Source organism: Carya illinoinensis, chromosome 9 (assembly GCF_018687715.1).
Source record: "Carya illinoinensis cultivar Pawnee chromosome 9, C.illinoinensisPawnee_v1, whole genome shotgun sequence".
Classification (NCBI taxonomy): Eukaryota; Viridiplantae; Streptophyta; class Magnoliopsida; order Fagales; family Juglandaceae; genus Carya; species Carya illinoinensis.
Window position 1 is genome coordinate 18,858,357 of NC_056760.1, and position 20,529 is coordinate 18,878,885.

At 34.9% G+C, this 20,529-nt stretch overlaps 1 protein-coding gene across 1 annotated transcript; it reads right to left on the reverse strand.

The window, feature by feature from the left end:
• Positions 1–1,122: 1,122 nt before the first annotated feature.
• Positions 1,123–5,746, reverse strand: LOC122277585 (leucine-rich repeat receptor-like serine/threonine-protein kinase BAM3). The gene is made up of 2 exons (XM_043087620.1): positions 2,735–5,746; positions 1,123–1,891 (listed from the first exon to the last, which is right to left on the reverse strand). Exons 1-2 carry the CDS (start codon positions 5,358–5,360, stop codon positions 1,554–1,556), a joined length of 2,964 nt encoding a protein of 987 aa, XP_042943554.1. The 5' UTR covers positions 5,361–5,746; the 3' UTR covers positions 1,123–1,553.
• Between the last annotated feature and the right edge of the window lie 14,783 nt (positions 5,747–20,529).

Consider the following 20,529-nt stretch of genomic DNA (forward strand, 5'->3'; position numbering starts at 1 on the left):
AAAATTTAAATCTTATAAGTCAAATTATGTTGGTCATGTGTGGGTAGAAGTATTAGAATAATATTTTTTTCATTCAAAATACACACACATATATATGTAATATGTATGCATGCCTACCGTGTATACGGAGTCATGTTGCCCCATTCAATTATTTAAAGTTGTATGTATCTCGTTTGACAATCATTGATGAAAATCAGTTTTTAACTTTTTATTTTATTAATTTATTTTTAATTTTTTAAATAAAAGACTTAACTAAAAGTCAGATGAAAAGTCATTTTATTTAAGAAAACTCAAAAAGTTGGCCAAAAAAAAAAAATTTATATAAATGGTTTGTGTTGAATGCTAGTGGGCAAATGGGAAAGGAAAATGCTAGGGATTTCGCCGCGGATCCCGTTGCCCTTTCTGTTAGTGTTGTTGTTTATTTATTTTAATTATTTTTTAATATTTTTAAATATTTTAGAAAAAGAAAAAAATTTACAATATTATTAAATATTATTTTCTTAATCACTGAGTATAAGAAAAAAAAAACTTGGAGGGGAATCTCCCAGCAAGGTCTCTATCATTTTTCAGTGAGGAATTACCAAATTAGACTCTTGTGAAATCATTATCTTTTTGTTCAAAGACGAGACGTAACATGCTTTATATGGTTAATTAAGGGTCCAAGGGAGAGTCTTAAAATTATCTCATCATTATAAATTTTTCAAATTTATACATAAAATATAATATATAATTTAACATTTTTAAATTTTTAAATAATAATAATATTAAAAAATAATATTCTAATAATATTTTATTCAACTTTTAACTTTCATCTCAACTTATTATCAAAACATCACTTTAGAGTAAAAAAATAAAAGAGTAATACTACATACAATTGAGAAGTATGCAAATGCCAGATAATTCTTTTAAAAAAGAATAGGATCTATTATTAAAAAATTAATTTTGTTATGTGTCCTATATTTACTTTTTTTTTTTTAAAAAAATTATATAACGCTTTTATAAACAGCATTTCTCAAAATAAAAATATGTAATGTTGGTAGGCCCAATCAAAAGCCCATAAAGGTCCACCATGCGAGAGAGAGCAGAGAGGGGAGATACAGGAGAATAACTTGCCAAGGGATAAGACATAAAGCAAGGGTCTGACTGCTCACATATACACTCTCTTTACAATATTTCCACCCACTGTGATGGTTGTAACAAGCCAGGCCTCAGAAATTGTGTTCTGACTGCTCGCATGCATGCATGCATGTATGCATCCACCAGCATTCTTCAATTTCTGAGTACAGAATCTAAATTAAGAAAAAGCAGCCTCACATCATTTGGTGTTACCACCTAAATGATGACACAATAATACATCACTTTTGCAATACCCTTCATGTTTTCTTGCACTCTTTTGACCACAGCATCCCACAAATCTAACTACAACAACCAACAAGACAGACCATATATATGCTTTTAAAACCCCAGTTTTTTGAAAAAAAAAAGGGCAACTTCACTTGTATGTATCAACAGATTACGTTGGCAAACTCTTTTTTTGGGGGGGGAGGGAATGGTCATTGCATTGGAAATGTATTTGGTTGTTTAGCTTGTGCAAGCATTTGAACAACTTCTCTCATGGTGGGGCGCTCCACGCTTTGCTCTTCAACACATAGCATTGAGACGAAGAACACCTGCATGGCTTCATCTAGAGGAATGTTCCCCAACCGTTCGTCTAAGATTTTCCCCACTCGTCCTTTGTATGAGTTGGTTTGCATCTTTGTCCATTGAACAATGTCTAATCCTTCTTCCCCAAAATTGCCAACTGGCCTTCTCCCTGTTAAGAGTTCTAGCAGTACCACCCCGAAGCTGTAGACATCACTCTTTTCGTCAACTTTTAATGTGTATGCGTACTCTGTCGAAGGAGGCGGAGGGGAAAACATGGAAAATAAGAAGGTTTTTATAGCTGAGTTGCTCAATATCTATGTCGAAAGGAAGAAAGAAAAATGCTTGGCCTTTTTATTATGCAGTGGTTTATTTTAAAGAAGGGTAGAGGGTCTTTTCAATGTTGTGAAGTTTGGGTGGAATTTCAATGTTTTCTTACTCATCCCACTGTTCTTTTACACAAAGAATAAGCCTCAGCTCGTCTCCACAGGTAAAGGAACTAAGTTGTGAAAAAAATAAAGGTATTTATTTTATGGTTTATGTCTGAGAACTACAGAGATGGTGCTACTCTCTGTGTGGTTCGGGGAAAGTAAAGCTTAGATCCCAAACTGGATTCTTAAGGGAAAATTATTTGGAAATGTGTGCATTTTGTTATGGTTTTAGAATTGGGTGCTGGTAAAAAAGGTTGACTGTAATTGGTCTGATTCTGAACGAACATGCATGGGCTAATGGCTTCAACTCTCAAGACATGCAATGCACATAGCCGGTTAGTGTGACTGCTCGCGAAAGAAAAAGTTAAAAGGAGAATTTGTTCCTGTGTTAGTGGAGCCTTTACCCTTGATGAAATGCACAGGATTCTACTTTCCACCTTGGTCCTAAGAACAGTATATCCTTGCTATATTTTTATGGAGAGTGTGGAGAAGTATATCCTATTGATCTCTTTGTTATTTTGATCCCAGAATTGAAGAAAACAAACAAGGTTCCGAATGAAAGAATGTAACCTCTTTCCTGTGATTCCCCGAAATTGAAACTGATGAAGCTAAAGCTTTGAGTTATGTCTCAAACAGATGTGAAGGGGGAAAAATAAACGTACCTGGAGCTATATAGCCATAAGAGCCGGCAATTGCAGACATGCACTCTGATGTTCCAGTGTCTTGTAAGAACTTGGCGAGTCCAAAGTCTGCAACATGAGCTTCGAAATCGGAGTTGAGTAAAATGTTGTTGGACTTGACATCTCGATGGATTATCAGCGGGGAACAATCATGGTGCAAGTAGCACAGGCCTTTTGCTGCTTCAATGGCTATTTTGAGCCTTGTATCCCACTGGAGATACCCACCTCTTTTGCCATGCAGAACTTGACCTAGACTTCCATTTGGCATGTACTCATACACAAGCAAATTGATCTCTTTATTTGAACAAAATGCCAGCAACCGCACAATATTCCTGTGCCTGATTTTACCCAGTGTGCCCACTTCTGCAGAGAGGCCATTATCATGAGAAGAGCCTTTGCTTATTCCCAACAGCTTTTTCACAGCTACTTGCTCTCCGTTTGGCAAAATTCCCCTGTACACAATCCCAGCTCCACCTCTTCCTATAATATTGTTGTCCTTTATGCATTCTAGAATGTCTTCACTTCCAAATTCTAGCTTTTGGAATGCTGTGAGCTTCCACGAATTTGGATTCCTCCTCATCTTTCTGGCTTTTATGACTGCTAGAAGAGCAAATACCAATGAGCATAATAAGAGTCCCAATGCAAAAATAAGCTTAAATCTTCCGGGGACTTGAGACATGCTGCCATTGTGGTAATGTGATTCTATTGGTGAGCCTGATAGATAGTTGCAGGGGCTCAAGTATGCACCACAAAGGTCAGGATTACCAGCAAAAGATGTAGAGTTGAAGACTGAATATTGCCCAGTTTCAGGTATTGGACCAGAGAAGTTATTGTAGGAGAAATCCGCGGAAGTCAAACTCTTCATGGACCCAAGTTCCTTGGGGAGACTCTGGTTCAGGTGGTTCCATGAGATATTTAGATAATTCAATATGTGAATTTCTGCAATTTGCATTGGGATTGGGCCTGAGAGCTGGTTTTGGCTCAAATCTAAGGAAGTCAGCAAGAGGCAATTTCCAATATCAGGAGGGATTCTGCCTGAAAAGTTGTTTCTACTCAGATCCAAATTTAGGACGTTTTTCAACTGGCCTATCGAGGATGGAATTTCTCCTGTGAATCGGTTTCCGTTTAGTAGAAGAATCTGCAAGCTGGGAAAATTGCCAATGGAAGTAGGAAGAGGTCCAGATAAGCGATTATTTGAAAGATTTAGCTGCACGAGTTTTGAGGGTACCTTGCTCGTGTCTTGAGGAAGTGGCCCACTAAGATAATTGTTATATAACTCCATGAGTGATAGCTCAGGCAAGTGAAGAAAACCACTTCGTATCGACCCACTTAAATAATTATACCCAATTCGGACTCTTTGGAGTGTGTCACATTGGCCAAGATCATCAGGCAGAGGTCCAAACAGAAAATTGTGTTGTAAAATCAAGATCTTCAACTTCCTTCCTAAGCATAGAGATTTAGGGATCAATCCAGTGAGCTTATTTGTTGACAAATCGAGGTCAAGTAGCCTACCATTCTGCCCAAGCTTGGAAGGAATGGCTCCAGTGAAGTTATTCTGCCACATTTTTAGGACTTCTAATTTGGGTAGCTCTGCAATGGCATGAGGGATCTCACCATGAAATTTGTTGATGAATAGGTTCAAGAGGGTAAGTTCATGAAGGCCTGAGAACTCAACCGGGATAGCTCCTGTTAGCGCGTTATCTGAAAGATCTAGAGTTTTCAGGTTACTCAGATTCCCGAGTTGAGGAGGAATCCAACCGCTGAGCTGATTTACTTGCATGAAAACAGTGTCCAAGTTTTTTAGGTTGCCCAACTCTGGAGGAATTGGACCTTCCAGGCTACAATTTGCAAGGTCTAGATGAAACAGATTGATCAGCTTACCCATTTCTAGTGGGATCCCACCATCGAATTCGTTGTAATAGCCCAAAAGAAGCTGCTTGAGATTAGTAAGATTGCCAAGTTCACTGGGTATGAACCCGCCCAATGAATTCCCTGCAAGTGAAAGATAATTGAGCTGCTTCATACCTCCATAGCTCGGAGGTATTTTCCCAGTAAAGAAGTTCCCCCCAAAGTCCAAGTGTTGCAGTTTGGGAAGTTGAGTGACACCCAAAGGAAGTGAGCCATTGAAATTGTTATCATAAGCATCTAGCACCACAAGCTCTTTCAACGGAGAGAACTCCCACTTCAAGTCTCCACTGAACATATTGTTGGATATGTTTAGGAGCTGAAGTCTTTGTAGCTTGTGAATATCCGGGGGAAAAGAACCTGATAAACTGTTACCAGCGACCGAAAGATTAACAAGGCTTCCAAGTTCTGTGATTACAGATGACAGAGAGCCGGAGATGTTCGAACAGGATATGTCTAGTGAAACTACTAATCTATTGTTTCTGTCACAAAGGACGCCTGTCCAAGAACAAAGGGACAAGTAGTTCGATTCATTCCAGATATTTAGAGAAGGACTGAAGGACTCAAAAGCTTGTTTGAGAGAAACCAGGATTGAAGCTTGCCTTTTGAGAGATGAATTATGTGAAGAAACAGGATGAGAAGATGTGAGAAACACAAGAATCATAAAAGAAAGAAAGACAGACCTCATATTAGCAGCAGCCATGCTAAACTCTCTGGTTTACAGTAAATGGTTTCAAAAGAAACCAATTAATTCTTTCTATCAAATTGAAGAAAAGCAATATCAAAGTTCAGAGACTTCTATTGAGCTTACTCGAGTATAGCAACAGCTCCTAGACACGCACACAGAGCTAAGGGGAGAAGGATAGAAAAAGGCAACGAAGACAAACAGTGGAAGGCGAGCAAATGAATTGCAAGGCAATGTCCTCTCCATCTCTGAGAGAGTATAGTTCAGTTTTATCTTTCACTTTATAAAAAGAGAGAGCAAAAAAGCAATGTTTGCATAAAGATGAATATTACTACGGACCGTTTGATGATCCCAGTATCCAGAATTCCGTTACTTTTGAAGCCAAATTACAAAGGTGGCCCTACTTTTCCTTCTCATATATTGAATCCAAATGAAGAGAGAAGTCGGATTTTGAATCTTCTGCATTTGAGATTTTTGGCCCAAAATGAAAATGTAAATGCAGCAACCATAGGCAGGAATTGGAAATGCACAAAAATCATTAACCCTCAGTGATCCACTCTTTAGAGAGCTAATAAACATTCATGCTTGAATTGAACTGAACCGGATGGAAAAAGTAAAGCAGGTCGATCGATCATGGCATCCACTTTTTTTTACATAATTCTTCTGCATCAGTGATGATAAGTTCCCAAGTGTATAATTTGCACGAGTTAGATTATTATTATTATTATTAAAATATAAAGGGCATTTCCTTTTTGCTTGGGGAATGTTCCACCCCCTTCCATTATGACATCCAGCTTGAGTTGATATAATTTTCCAATTTTCTCTCCTGTTTCCCTATTTTTTCTTGGTGCTCTGTGTGTTGCTCATCATAGTAGCTTGGATCACTAAAATAGCCCTGTTTTACACTAAGAGCATCCCTGTCCCTGATAATTAGCCAAGTTGTTAAAGATACACACACCCAAACTTCTGAGGATTTTTCAAGTTGTAAGTCAAAGTTTAATAATGAGGATCATCCAAGAATGATAACAACTTAGAGCATGCAGATTACATTCGGTGTCTTTTTAGGTGGAAAGTTGATGCCTTGGGTCTCGGGGTCCATCTTTTTCTTTGTTATTTGCATAGGAATAAGTAGTGGTCACCTGGAGCCTCCACGCCCCTCACTTTTAGACTTAGACCGCAAGGTGAAAAAAAAGGGGTTAAAAAAAAAGGCATGAAGCTTGATTTTGGAGTATGTTGGGATTCATCACTTCAATTTCTGCTTCTCAAATTTTGTGAACACGCATGCATGAATCCCCCCCTTTTTTCCCTTTTTGGGTCAATCCATCCATGGAAGTATAAGCATAGCTCAGTTTGTGCTTGAATACAGTCATACATACACTTGTCTGATATTTCTTGTGCCTGAAGATGAGGAAGACTCTTGGTTATATGGCTGATTCGTTATAGTTTTTCTGATTGTAGTTGAAAACTTTGTCAGTAGAGTGGTTTCCTTGTAATAATTGGCCATGCTGCCATGGAGCCCTTTGACCATGGAGAAATGATGTCCAAAACGCTTCATTGAATGAATGCATTTAAAAAACACAAAGCATCATCCATCTTCCACAAATGGTACTTTTTTAAGTCCATGTAGGGCTCTCTATTTCCATACATTTGATGATGCTGTCTTAGCAATAATGGTCCATCATCATCATCATCATCATCATCAATGTCATAACCTATTGAATCTTCCCTTCTCCCCCTTTTAACCCTGTTATCCGGATCATTTGACTGGATACCGGCCAGTTCTCCACTTGGAAAAAAAAATCATCAATATAATTATAAAGTACGGAAAATTGTCACTTTTTATTATATTTTCATATCTTATCCTATTTATATTCTGATAAAATTGTGTGAACCAAGTGTTATAGAAAAAAAGAAGAGAAAATCCTAATTCTTTCAAATTTCACAATGCTTAATATTAATTAATATGACATCTTAAATCATTTTTTTTAACTTGTTTGTAATCATTTAAAGTAGTAATGAATGACTTGGCTCCGTAGGGCAAAGCTTTTCCTTCGAAATTGTGATGGTGGGTGCTAAGGCAAGCAAGTGAAAATTAAAGGCATCAAGCTAATTAATGAGAGAAATTAACAGGCAAAAAGCAACCCTCTCTCTTTCTCTTCCTCCCCCCTCTCCATTTTCTCTCATTTCTAATTCTCAAAACACACACTGTAACTTTCTGTCTCTTCCTCTCCCTCTCGATTATCTCTCCCCATTTCCTTGTTCTTGTTTATACAAACCTGCAGTCAGTACCAAGCATGAGAGCTATGACATGATAAAAGCATAATGATTCAACCCACAAGATGAATGGAAAAATGAAATGAAATGAAACAAAATGAGGAAATGCATTTAGCAGTCTCGAGACTGATATGTAAGCTGGTGAGAACAGAAGCAGTATACAAAATTGTAGTCATGAAGAGTGATTAGTTCAGATATGCTTCAGAAGTCCACTTAATGGATAGCTTCAACTAAGAAAACAAAAAACAAAATCATATTGATTCCACAAGACTGCACATTTTTTCAAGCAATCAGATGCAACAAAAGTCCTAGATTCTGCTCAGCATCTCATGAAGGGGGAATTTTAGGTGTCAGAAGTGGTTAATTATAGTAAAGGAGAGTAGCGAATGCAGACAAAGTTCCGTTGACTTAATTGAGAAACATTTATCATTTGACATGTTAGTCCCATCTCAGAAAAGAAACTTGACCAACATTTTCTTTCTTGATACTTTGAAAAAATATATTCTTGGAGAAGTTGGGTATCCACTCTTGATTCCGGAAGAGGAAGAAACAAAATTGTATCAGAAAAAACAAAATTCCTCGAATCATGCACATCTTTATTAAAGTGGCTTCGGTGTTTCTTTTACTTTAGTTAACAAACCAATGTGCGACCTTTAAAGTGCAAATGTGAAATGTGACGCTATACTGACATATTACATGGGAGGTGAGTGTCTGGATTCTTGAATCTCCAGACTCCAAAAATAATTTTTGAAGCTTCAACATTTGTTGAAGCTCTCCCATTCACTTAACATTTAATGAGGAAAAACTACACTTTGAACCCTCAAATTATGAGAGATTTTCTGCTTTACACTCCAAACTATTAAAACTAACACGTTGTACCCTCAAATTACTAAAAACTGACACTATGCAAATCAACTGAATCATGGTCGTTGAGATGAAAAAAGACAAATACGTGATGTGACATAATCCTGACTGTTGCCCAGATGACTAGCACAAGTGAGGAGGTGAATTGAGTTGTATTAAAAAAATAACAATTATAAATCAAATATATAATATAAAATATAAACAAAATATGAAATAACAATAAATATAAAGAGTAAGGGTAAAAGAGAAGCAAACTCAGTATGTTAACGAGGTTCGGCCCCACTGCCTACGTCCTCGCCTCAAGCTACCCCTTGAGAATTCTCAAATTCACTATTCAACCTCCTTTAGGTAGAGATAGAAACCTATTACACCTTTGAACAACACCGCTACAAAGAATCCGTGTAAAACACCATCTATACTTGCAATCACCTTACGCATTATGATTCAACTATTCCCCGTGTAGAATACTTTCTACACGCACAAGGGTTATACACACCTTTTTTATGATACAAGAGCTGATAGTGGGTAGGTTATCAGAAAACACTCCTCAATAAGTGAAATAAGAACAATACAACGCAAACTATATCTCTCAAAATGAACAAGGATTAAGGCTCAATGCTTAGAGAAGAGAGAATGAAAGCTTTGAATGAATGTTGTATGCTCTTGGCGTTATGAATGTGAAGCTCTCAAATGATCTATTTATAGGCATATGAGACTTCATATTCAAATTAAAAAAGATTCACATGTCAAAAACAACATCATTCACTTTTTCAAAAAATTCAAATAAAAAGTTCTTCTTTTTCAATTGTCAAAGACAACATCATTCACTTTTTCAAAAAAATCAAACCTAATATTTTACTTTTGGCATATGACAAAAGGAGCACATGTGGAAAATGTATTTTAATGCTTTATGATAAAATATTAATTTTGAGCATTAATCCTAATTTCGAATTTTAAGAGATTTACAACATTACTCTATGACTTTAATGTGAATTTGTTTCCTTCTTGCTCATACTTGGTTCTTTGATGTGCTTGACTCCATTGTGTGGACAACTTGAGCTTGAAACTCCTTTATTCTTTGAATTCATTTGTTATCATCAAAATCCATGTGTAGATTTATAATCACATGAAACTTAAAACCTTGGGTTCAACAATCTCCCCCTTTTTGATGATGACAAATACTTGATAGAATTTGAAACCTGTATTAATACTTAAGCTCCCCCTGAAAATATGCGTTAGTTTTTCAAGCAAAAGTATAAATATAATTCCAAGCATATATAACAAGTTTAACAATTTAAACAATGTTAATGTTCTAGTATAAAACTTCTCCCCCTTTTGGCATCATTAAAAAGGATCGGCAGCAAGTAAATGGACCGAAGAAAACGATGCGTTTAATAGTCACTGTAGATAGTTGAAAAAGGAGTCATCCGTGACCCGACAAATGCTGCAAAGTCTCAAGGCCTAACTCTATGAATTAGTGCGGCTGGAGATTTAAACAATCGTCTGATGTTGTTGACAAACGTGATTAAAGGCTCTGAGTTTCTATAAAAAAAATGAGCATTTTCATCTATCAGATGCCAAAAAAATACATCGCTTCTTGACCTGAGTTCTGTTTTTCCACAACGATAGAATGGCTGAGCAATTCTCTTCCACTAATGTTCCAGACTTAAATCAGGAACCCTTGACGCATCAATCATCAATCTTCTCTCCTGAGGCTGTCAATACCATGATAGGAGCAGAGAACCGTTTTTCTAATAAGGCTGATTCTGAGATTATTGCAGAATCAAGAATGCTCAGTAGTTAATATTCTGCCTCTGTTACGATCATGTCTCGAAAGTTAATGGCGAGGGTGAGTGAGATTGATCATCTTAACATGCAAATATCTGAGTTACGACAGAAACTTGCTAATAAGGATAGTGAGAATAAAAGGCTAAAGCAAGAAAACTAAGAGTTGAAAAAATTTACAGATTGGTATGCTCATGATCTGCAACCACGAATAGAGGAGCTGGAACGAGAAAGGGTTCAGATACAAGGTCAACATCGACAGATAACAGCAGAGGTTCATCGTTGACTAGAAAAATAGGGACAATCTACTGTTAATCTCGCTGGCTTAGTAAGAAAACTTTTGACAATGTGTGTCCAACATATTTTGTATTTTTTTTACTAAATAAGATTTGAAGAGACAATAGTTTGTCTTATTCTTTATGCTATCTCTATAAAATCAGTCCTGAAGTTCATCCAATTCGCATCAAGGTTTCTTCTCATCTCTATAACTCATCTGCATTCCTTTAACATTCTCGTTTTAAGCCTTCTATTCTTTTTTCAATGGCTCATTCTTCTAACATTTCTCTAGATCCATCCATGAGGCATTCTGCATCTCAACCTCCTGTCCTTTCTGCAGCTGCCATTGGTGCCATGTTGCAGTAGGAAAATAATAATCTGACTAATAAGTCAGATTCTGATGCTATTTATGACTTGGTGAGTCTTGGGACTTGCTACTCTTCCTCTATTGTTACTTTTTCTCAGCGGCTACAAGCCAAAAATCATGAAGTTGAAAAGCTCAAAGAACAAATTATTGTATTTCAACGAATTGTTCAAGAGTCTCACATAAGGGAAGGAATCATTCGGCAGAAGAATAAACAGTTGAAATCTTTATTAGATTCTTCATTCCGCTTGCCGATTCCCATAGATAAGAATGACATGATATTGTATGAAGAGAATGAGCGTCTCAAACATGAGACTAAGAATTTCAAGTTTATGTAAAAGTATTTAAAAAATCTATCTCTATTTTTATTGACTCTAGTCTATCTTTTAAGAGATATTCATAGCATGCATTATACCTATTTCTCTTCTGATCATACATAATCTATCTTCTGGTAAAGGCTTTGTGAAAATATCTGCTAATTGATCGTGTGTGTTTGTGAATTCTAGTACTATATCGCCTTTCTGCACATGATCTCGAAGAAAATGATATCTTATTTCAATATGCTTAGTTCTAGAATGTTGTATTGGGTTCTTTGAAAGATTTATAGCACTTGTATTATTACATTTGATTGGAATGTGATTATACATGAATTTAAAATCTTCAAGTTGTTGCTTCATGTAGAGAACTTGAGCATAACAACTACCCGCAGCAACATATTCTACCTCAGCAGTAGATAGTGCAACAGAATTTTATTTTTTACTAAACCAGGAAACTAGTGCATGACCTAAGAAATGGCATGCTCTACTAGTGCTTTTTCGATTTATTTTACAGCCAGCATAATCTGCATCTATGTAGTTGATTATATCGAAAGATGTGTGCTTAGGGTACCATAACGCTAGGTTAATTGTACCACTAAGATATCTAAGAATGCGCTTAACTGCAATTAAATGTGATTCTTTTGGAGATGATTGAAAGCGTGCACATAAGCATACACTAAACATAATATCTAGTCTACTAGCTGTTAAATATAATAAGCTACCAATCATACCTCGATATATTTTCGAGTCAACTGGCTTCCCGGATTCATCTTTATCAAATTTAGTTGATGGGCTCATTGGTGTTCCAATTTCCTTAGCATTTTCTATCCCAAACTTCTTTAGTAATTCCTTAATATATTTTGATTAATTGATGAATGTCCCATTTTTTGCTTGCTTAATTTGCAATCCGAGAAAGAATGTAAGTTCTCTCATCATGCTCATCTCAAATTCTTCTTGCATAGTCTTAGCAAAAATTTGACACATATTTTCATTAGTAGCACCGAATATTATATCATCAACATAAATCTGAATCAAAAGAATATTATCATTTTCATATTTAATTAAAAGAGTTGTGTCGATTTTTCCTCTTAAAAAATATTTTTCAATCAAGAAACGACTGAATCTCTCGTACCAAGCTCTAGGAGCTTGTTTAAGTCCATATAGTGCTTTTGTGAGTTTGAAAACATGATTTGGAGAAATATGATTTTCAAAACCTGGACGTTGCTCAACATATACCTCTTCATTTATAAAACCATTTAAGAAAGCACTTTAACATCCATTTGAAAAAGTTTGAAATCTTTATAACAAGCATATGCAAGTAGCATTCGAATAGCTTCTAATCTTGCGACAGGTGCATATGTCTCATCGTAATCAATTCCTTCTTCTTAATTAAAATCTTGGGCTCAAGTTGAGACTTATTTCTAGTAATGACTCTGGACTCATCTTTCTTGTTTCTAAAAACCCATTTTGTTCCAATAATAGTATGATTTTTAGGTCTATGAACAAGTGTCCAAACATCATTTCTTTCAAATTGATTCAACTCTTCTTGCATAGCTAGAATCCAAAATTCATCAAGAAGTGCGTCATCAATATTTTTGGGTTCAATTTGAGATAGAAAAGCAGTATGATTGCAAATATTTCTAAGAGATGATCGAGTACTTACACCTTGTGAAGGTTCTCCCAAAATTTGTTCCACTGGATGATCTTTCACAAATTTCCACTGTTTGGTTGCATCTTGTATTAAATTTTGATGATCTTTTCTGATGGCTCCATGTTGAACTTCCTCTATTATTTTCTCTTTGTTGAGATTGAGACTTTCCGTGTTATTTATATCTCATGTTTCTTCATCAATAGATTTCTTGGAGAGTGAAGAATTAGATTCATCAAATACTACATGCATAGATTCTTGTACAGTCAAAATCTTTTTATTGAATACTTTATAAGCTTTATTATTAGTAGAATACCCGAAAAAGATACCTTCATCAGATTTTGCATCAAACTTGCCTAAATTATCCTTGTCATTCAAAATAAAATTTTTGCATCCAAATACATGAAAGTAACAAATATTGAGCTTTTTCTCATTCCAAAGCTCATAGGGGGTTTTATCTAATTTCGACCTTAGCATAACTCTATTTATAACATAACATGCAGTACTTACCGCTTCAGCCCAAAAATAACTAGGCAAGTTGTTCTCATTGAGCATTGTTCTTGCCATCTCTTGAAGAGATCTATTTTTCCTCTCTACTACCCCATTTTGTTGAGGAGTTCGAGGAGCAGAAAAATTATGCACAAAACTGTTTTCATCACAAAATGTTTCAATATTTTTATTAACAAACTCTTTTCCCCTATCACTTCGGATACTTGAAATAGTATAGCCATTTTCATTTTGAATTCTCTTGCATAACTTGGTAAATGTATTATGTGCCTCATCTTTATGAGCAAGAAAGATGACCCAAGTATATCTAGAGAAATCAACAACAATAACAAATGCATAATATTTTCCTCCTAAACTTGCAACTCTATTTGGTCCAAAAAGATCCATGTGTATCAGTTGCAATTGTCTAGTAGTGGAAATATGTTTCTTAGTTTTAAAAGAAGTTTTTGTTTGTTTACCAAATTGGCATGCATCACAAATTTTGTCTTTAAGAAAATATGTTTTTGGTAAACCTCTTACAAGATCATTTTTTGAAAGTTTGGAAATAAGTTCCATGTTGGCATGACCTAGTCTTCTATGTCATAACCAACTAGTTTCATTTTGAGCTGAAAAATAAATTGCATCTTGTGGGGTAATTTCTTCAAAATCGATTGTATAAATATTGTTACTTCTAAAAGCAATAAAACAAATATTACAATCATGATCATTCAAAATAATGCATTTATCCATTTTGAAAGTAACTGTAAATCATTTATCACATAATTGACTTATGCTCAAAAGATTATGTTTTAGACTTTCAACAAGTAGAACATCTTCAATTATGAGAGAAGATTCATTACCAATTTTACCTATTCCACGATCTTCCCTTTTGAGTTGTCTCCAAATGTCACGTGTCCTTCTTTTTTAGATCTAAGATCAAATAACTTAGTCTTGTCTCCCGTCATGTGTCTTGAACATCCACTATCTAAAAACCACTTGTTTTTACTTGTGGATGACTTCATGCATACCTATAAAAATAATTAAAATGATTTTTCTTGGTACCCAAGTTCTTTGGGTCATTTATTTATTAGTATTAGAATAAACAAGATTTTTAGGTACTCATATGGCCCTAACAGTCATTGTATGATTTCTTCTAATAGGACAAGTATGATAATTATGACCATTTCTATTACAAAAATTGCAAATAGCATGTGACATATATGAAGAACTTGAATGATTATAATAATATATTTTTTTGACAAAATTATTTTTATGAAAAGAATTTTGATTATTGGTCTTTGATATAGAAAGATTATTAAAGAAATTGTTATAAGATTTATATTTTTGTTTTGGCATATATCCCAAGCCTGTCTTGTCAAAAACATATCTTTGACTACCAAGAAGTTTTTCAAAATTTCTTTTTCCATTCGTAAAGTTTTCAACAATATTTTCTAAATCGATTTTCTTCTTTTTCAATTCAAGATTTTCATCTTTCAAAATGATATTTTCTTTTCTTAAAATATCAATTTCATTTGTTAAAGAAAATTTTTCTTTTTCAAAGCAGTATATTTGACACCTAATTTTTCAAATTCCTCATAAACCTCTTCTAAAATTTTTTGCAATTCTTCATATGAAGGATCTTCAATATTATCAAGATTTGTTACCTCAATGTCATCTTTAGCCATAAGACAAAGATTTGCTGATTCTCCATTGCTTGCTTCACTATCTGAGCTATTTGAATCATCATCCCATGTATCTTTCATTGCTTTCTTGCCCTTGTTTCGATCTTTCTTTAGCAGATGACAATCTGGCTTGATATGACCAGGCTTATTACATTTATAACAAATTAAAGTGTCAATTTTACCTGAATCTTTTTTGGAAAACTTTTTGAAGGATTTCCTCGGAGGAATTTTATTTTTCTTTAAGAACCTCTGAATTCTTCTTGTTATCATCGCAACTTCTTCATCTTTGTCTTCATTTTCTTCATTTTCATCACTTTCACTTTCATGAGGAACAACTTTAAGTGACAAGCTCTTCTTTAGCTTTCTTTCTTCTTTTCCTCTTTTCAATGTGTACTCATGGGTGATAAGTGACCCGATGAGTTCATTCACTTCGAGCTTCTTAAGGTCTCTAGCTTCAAGAATCGCTGTCACTTTTGATTCCCAGCGTTTTGGTAGAGAGTTGAGAATTTTTCTTATTATCTCCACCTTAGAATAAACTTTGCCAAGAGCTGTCAAGTTGTTTATGATGTTAGTAAAACGAGTGTGCATACTAGAAATAGATTCATCATCATTCATCTTAAACATTTCATATTCATGAGTAAGAATATAAATTTTTGATTCCTTGACTTGCGAAATTCCTTCATAAGTAACTTCCAAGTTATCCCAAATTTCTTTTGCCGTAGCACAAGTCATTATTCTATTAAACTCATTTCCATTGAGAGCATTAAATAATAAATTCATAGCAGTTAAATTCAAAGTATAAAGCCTATCGTTTTCACGATCAAACTCTTCTTCTTCCTTTTTGACCTTTACTCCATCAACCACTTTTGTTGGAATATAAGGTCCATTTACAATATATTTCCAGATTTCTCGACCTTGAGCCTGAAGGAATATTCTCATTCTAACTTTCCAGAATGAGTAATTATCTCCACAAAAGAGTGGAGGCCGACTGCTAAATTGACCTTTACCAAATGAAGCTGAAATGTTAGGCATAAGCTCTTAACTCAAAAGATAGTTAATCTTATAATAGAGCTCTTAGCTCTGATACCAATTGTTGCCCAGATGACTAACACAAGAGGGGGGGTGAATTGAGTTGTATTAAAAAAAATAACAATTATAAATCAAATATATAATATAAAATATAAACAAAATATGAAATAACAATAAATATAAAGAGTAAGGGTAAGAGAGAAGCAAACTCAGTATGTTAACGAGGTTCGGCCCCACTGCTTACATCCTCGCCTCAAGCTACCCCTTGAGGATTCTCAAATTCACTATTCAACCTTTTTTAGGTGGAGATAGAAACCTATTACACCTTTGAACAACACCGCTACAAAGGATCCGTGTAGAACACCCTCTACACTTGCAATCACCTTACACGTTATGATTCAACTATTCCTTGTGTAGAATACTTTCTACACGCACAAGGGTTATACACACCCTTTTTATGATACAAGAGCTGATAGTGGGTAGGTTATCAGAAAACACTCCTCAATGAGTGAAATAAGAACAATACAGCGCAAACTATATCTCTCAAAATGAATAAGGATTAAGGCTCAACGCTTAAAGAAGAGAGAATGAAAGTTTTGAATGAATGTTGTATGCTCTTGGTGTTATGAATGTGAAGCTCTCAAATGATCTATTTATAGGCATATGAGACTTCATATTCAAATTAAAAAAGATTCACATGTCAAAAACAACATCATTCACTTTTTCAAAAAATTCAAATAAAAGGTTCTTCTTTTTCAATTGTCAATGACAATATCATTTACTTTTTCAAAAAAATCAAACCTAATATTTTACTTTTGGCATATGACAAAAGGAGCACATTTTCCTTTTCAAAAAATTCAAACCTAATCTTTTACTTTTTGCATATGACAAAAGGAGCACACTTTACTTTTCAAAATTTTCAAACAAAATCATCTACCTTTTGTATAAGTCTAAAAAAGCATCAATCACTTTTGAAAATATTCAAATAAAACATGCACATGTGAAAGATGACAATCAATCATCTTTAATATTTTCAAAGTTCAACCCTTTAATCAAGGCATGCACATGTAAAAGATGACAATCAATCATCTTTAATATTTTCAAAGTTCAACCCTTTAATCAAGGCATGCACATGTAAAAGATGACAATCAATCATCTTTCAAAATTTTTCAATTTAATTTTCAAAAATATTCATGCACATGTGGAAAATGTATTTTAATGCTTTATGATAAAATATTAATTTTGAACATTAATCCTAATTTCGAATTTTAAGAGATTTACAACATTACTCTATGACTTTAATGTGAACTTGTTTCCTTCTTGCTCATGCTTGGTTCTTTGATGTGCTTGACTCCATTGTGTGGACAACTTGAGTTTGAAACTCCTTTATTCTTTGAATTCATTTGTTATCATCAAAATCTATGTGTAGATTTATAATCACATGAAACTTGAAACTTTAGGTTCAACACTGACCATCAAATCTTAATGAATGGTGCAAAGTGTTAGTTTTAAGTAGTTTGCAGGCACAATGTGTCAATTTTAATAGTTTGAGGTACAAAATGCAAAACCCTTGGTACTTGGAGGAAACAAAGGGTATTTTTCCATCTAGTAAAAAGCTAATCTGATGTCACTTTGATTTAATCTTCAGCTTCTTGTTATCTAATTCTCCAGATCTAAAGCCCTATCACTGGAGATTAGATGGCAGGTTCAACTTAGGGAGAGAACATGCCCATTTTCTTCTGTGATCGTGTAGCTGATTAGTGTGTGCATCTTCGATTGATTACAATGAAAGTTTTGGTTTGATAACTCAGTTATATAAAATAATCATTGAGAAGCAGGGAAGAAATAAACGAACAATCCAAGGATCCATTTGAAATTACGATTGTGCAGCAGGGGAATAGCCGTGCTTTACAATCACGTCCTTTACTAACAATAATATCAAAAACTTAGCTTGCTTATGCTCCATCTTCAAGTCCTTCACAAGGTTTTGGCATTGACATCTATGTTCTGTGGTTTAATCTAAAATGGGGTATGAATAAGTAGTTCCAAAATTACTTTAGCAGATGCTTGCCCTTGCTTTGTTTATATCATATCCTTGAGTAAATGTTTTCTCTTTGGAAGGTGAAATATGAAGGGACTTTCCCTATAGTAAAAACTCGTTTTCCTTTCACCATGCTAGCATTAAGACCTTGTACATACAAATTAAGCATAGCTTAGAGTTGGAATACTTGAGCATTTTCATGTGTTGGAATGCTTGTACACACACTCATAGGAAGATGTCGACTTGTTATGAGTGTGTGTGTCAGAAGTTAAAAGAGTGATCAAGCCGTGACATCATCGATCAGCTTGAACTCTAGTGGTACTGTTATCTGCTTGCGTTTGGCAAGTTTTATTGCTTTAAAACATCTCAATTATGTTTGAAAAGTGTTGGTAGCAAGGTCCTTTAGTTTCAGGCAGACTGCAGTATATAGTTCATACATGAATTGAGTGCATGCCCAATGTGTTGCTGAGTTTCCTTGTTTCCTTCTCGTCTTTTCTATGTCAGAAGTTTTGTATTGTTGGGATTGAGTTGAGATTTAGAGACAAACTAGATGCAGAAAAACTAATAGTGGAAGCAAATAAGAGTCAAAACAGAAACGAAAATCAGCAATCCCACAAAAACACCAAGATTTAAGTGGTTTGGCTTCAAACGATAGCCTACGTCTACTGGCAGAGTCGATTTTCAAAGAAATTCACTAACAAATATGGAGTACAACAGAGGTATCATAAACCACTCCTCAATTTGAAACCTCCAATACACAGATGAGCTCTCAAGAATCTCTCAAAAGGAGTTCTCTCTTTTCTATATATTGGATGCACTCATCTCCTAAAATACGTTTATATATAAAACGGCATATGAATTAGGTCATGGAACATAGAAGCTGAGTCCATGACCTACTTGTCATCAAAAGACTATTGGGTGCTATGACAATATTATAGTTGATAGTATTCTCAACAAAACTAACAACATTAGAGGAATTTGCTTCCTCCTTTTTCAATAGTGATATTTCCCCCCTCTTTTTTAGATTTAGAGCTTCCACTGGAATTACCTTAGATTTAGAGCTTCCATTAGAATTATCCTCACCATGATCCAAACCTCATTCACCAGATCTACTACTAGAGGAAGATTTCGCAAACAAGCCATCGGCTTGATTATCCGTGCCTTGTACACTCAATTTTGTTCTCAATTCTCTAGAATTTAAAGCAAATTTTACATCTGCTAAGTAGATGGTATCTCTATCATGTAACATCGAGTTCACAAAGTTATCAAACAACATGGGCAATGAACATAACAAAATTAAAGCTTGATCTTCCTCTTCAAGTTTAATGTCAATATTCCCTAGATCCTTAATAATTTTGTTAAATTCATCTAAATTATCGGACATAAGAATACCTTGATTTATTCGGAGCGTGTACAATCGTTGCTTCAAATACAAACAGTTAGTGAGTAACTTCTTCAAATACAAACTCTTCAATTTCCTCCAAAGACTCGCAGCAGTCTCTTCATGACCACTTCACGTAAAACTCCATCAGAAAGAGATAACAAAATCACACTATGCACTTTATCTTTTTCTTCCTTTGTTGATGTAGAAAGTTCATCCGACACATTCTCTTCCAAAACTTTAGGCAACCCTTGTTGTCATAACAAGGCCCTTCTCTTGATGTGCTACAAGCTGAAACTATTTTGATCATCGAACTTCTCTGCATCAAATTTCACCGAAACCATCTCTCAAGAGCAAAGATCTTCCATAGAGCCTACCCGCTTTGATACTAGTTTGTTAGAAACGAGTGGAGATTTAGAGACAAACTAGATGCAAAGAAAGTAATAGTGGAAGCAAATCAGAGTAAAAATAGAAACGAAAATTAGCAATCACACAAAGATACCAAGATTTAAGTGGTTTGACTTCAAACGATAGCATGCGTCCACTAGCGGAGTAGATCTTCAAAGAAATTTACTAATAAAGATGGAGTACAAGAAAGCTATCACAAATCACTCCTCAATTTCAAAGCCCCAATACACTAAATGAGTTCTCAAGAATCTCACAAAAAGAGTTCTTTATCTTTTCTATATACTAGCCGCACTTACCTCCTCAAAAATATATTAACATATAAAACCGTGCAAAAATTAGGTTTTTTGAATATTTGCCCAAGTAGATTGTCAAGCGGATATTGAGTAAAAAATCTGTTTAAAATTCGTTCTAGCTAAGATCGAGCCACAATCAAGCCAAATTTATGGAACAATATTTTCAACTGGAAATCAAGCCACCATCCTGCGTGTATCAGTAGTTTTAGGTACCTTTCTACACTTCATGGCGCTAAAAAGGTACAGAGGGAAGTGTAACGATGTTTTTAGTGACTTCAATTAACGACACGTCGTCTTATTCCAGACGAAACGCAACGATAGCCGTTTGTTTTCCCTTCG

Excerpts from the sequence above, each read along its gene's own strand:
- LOC122277585 (XM_043087620.1), bottom strand. The coding sequence starts at position 5,360 with ATGGCTGCTGCTAATATGAGGTCTGTCTTTCTTTCTTTTATGATTCTT. Across the intron at positions 1,892-2,734 it reads TTATGGCTATATAGCTCCAG|AGTACGCATACACATTAAAA; the intron begins GTACGTTTATTT and ends CTCCTTCGACAG.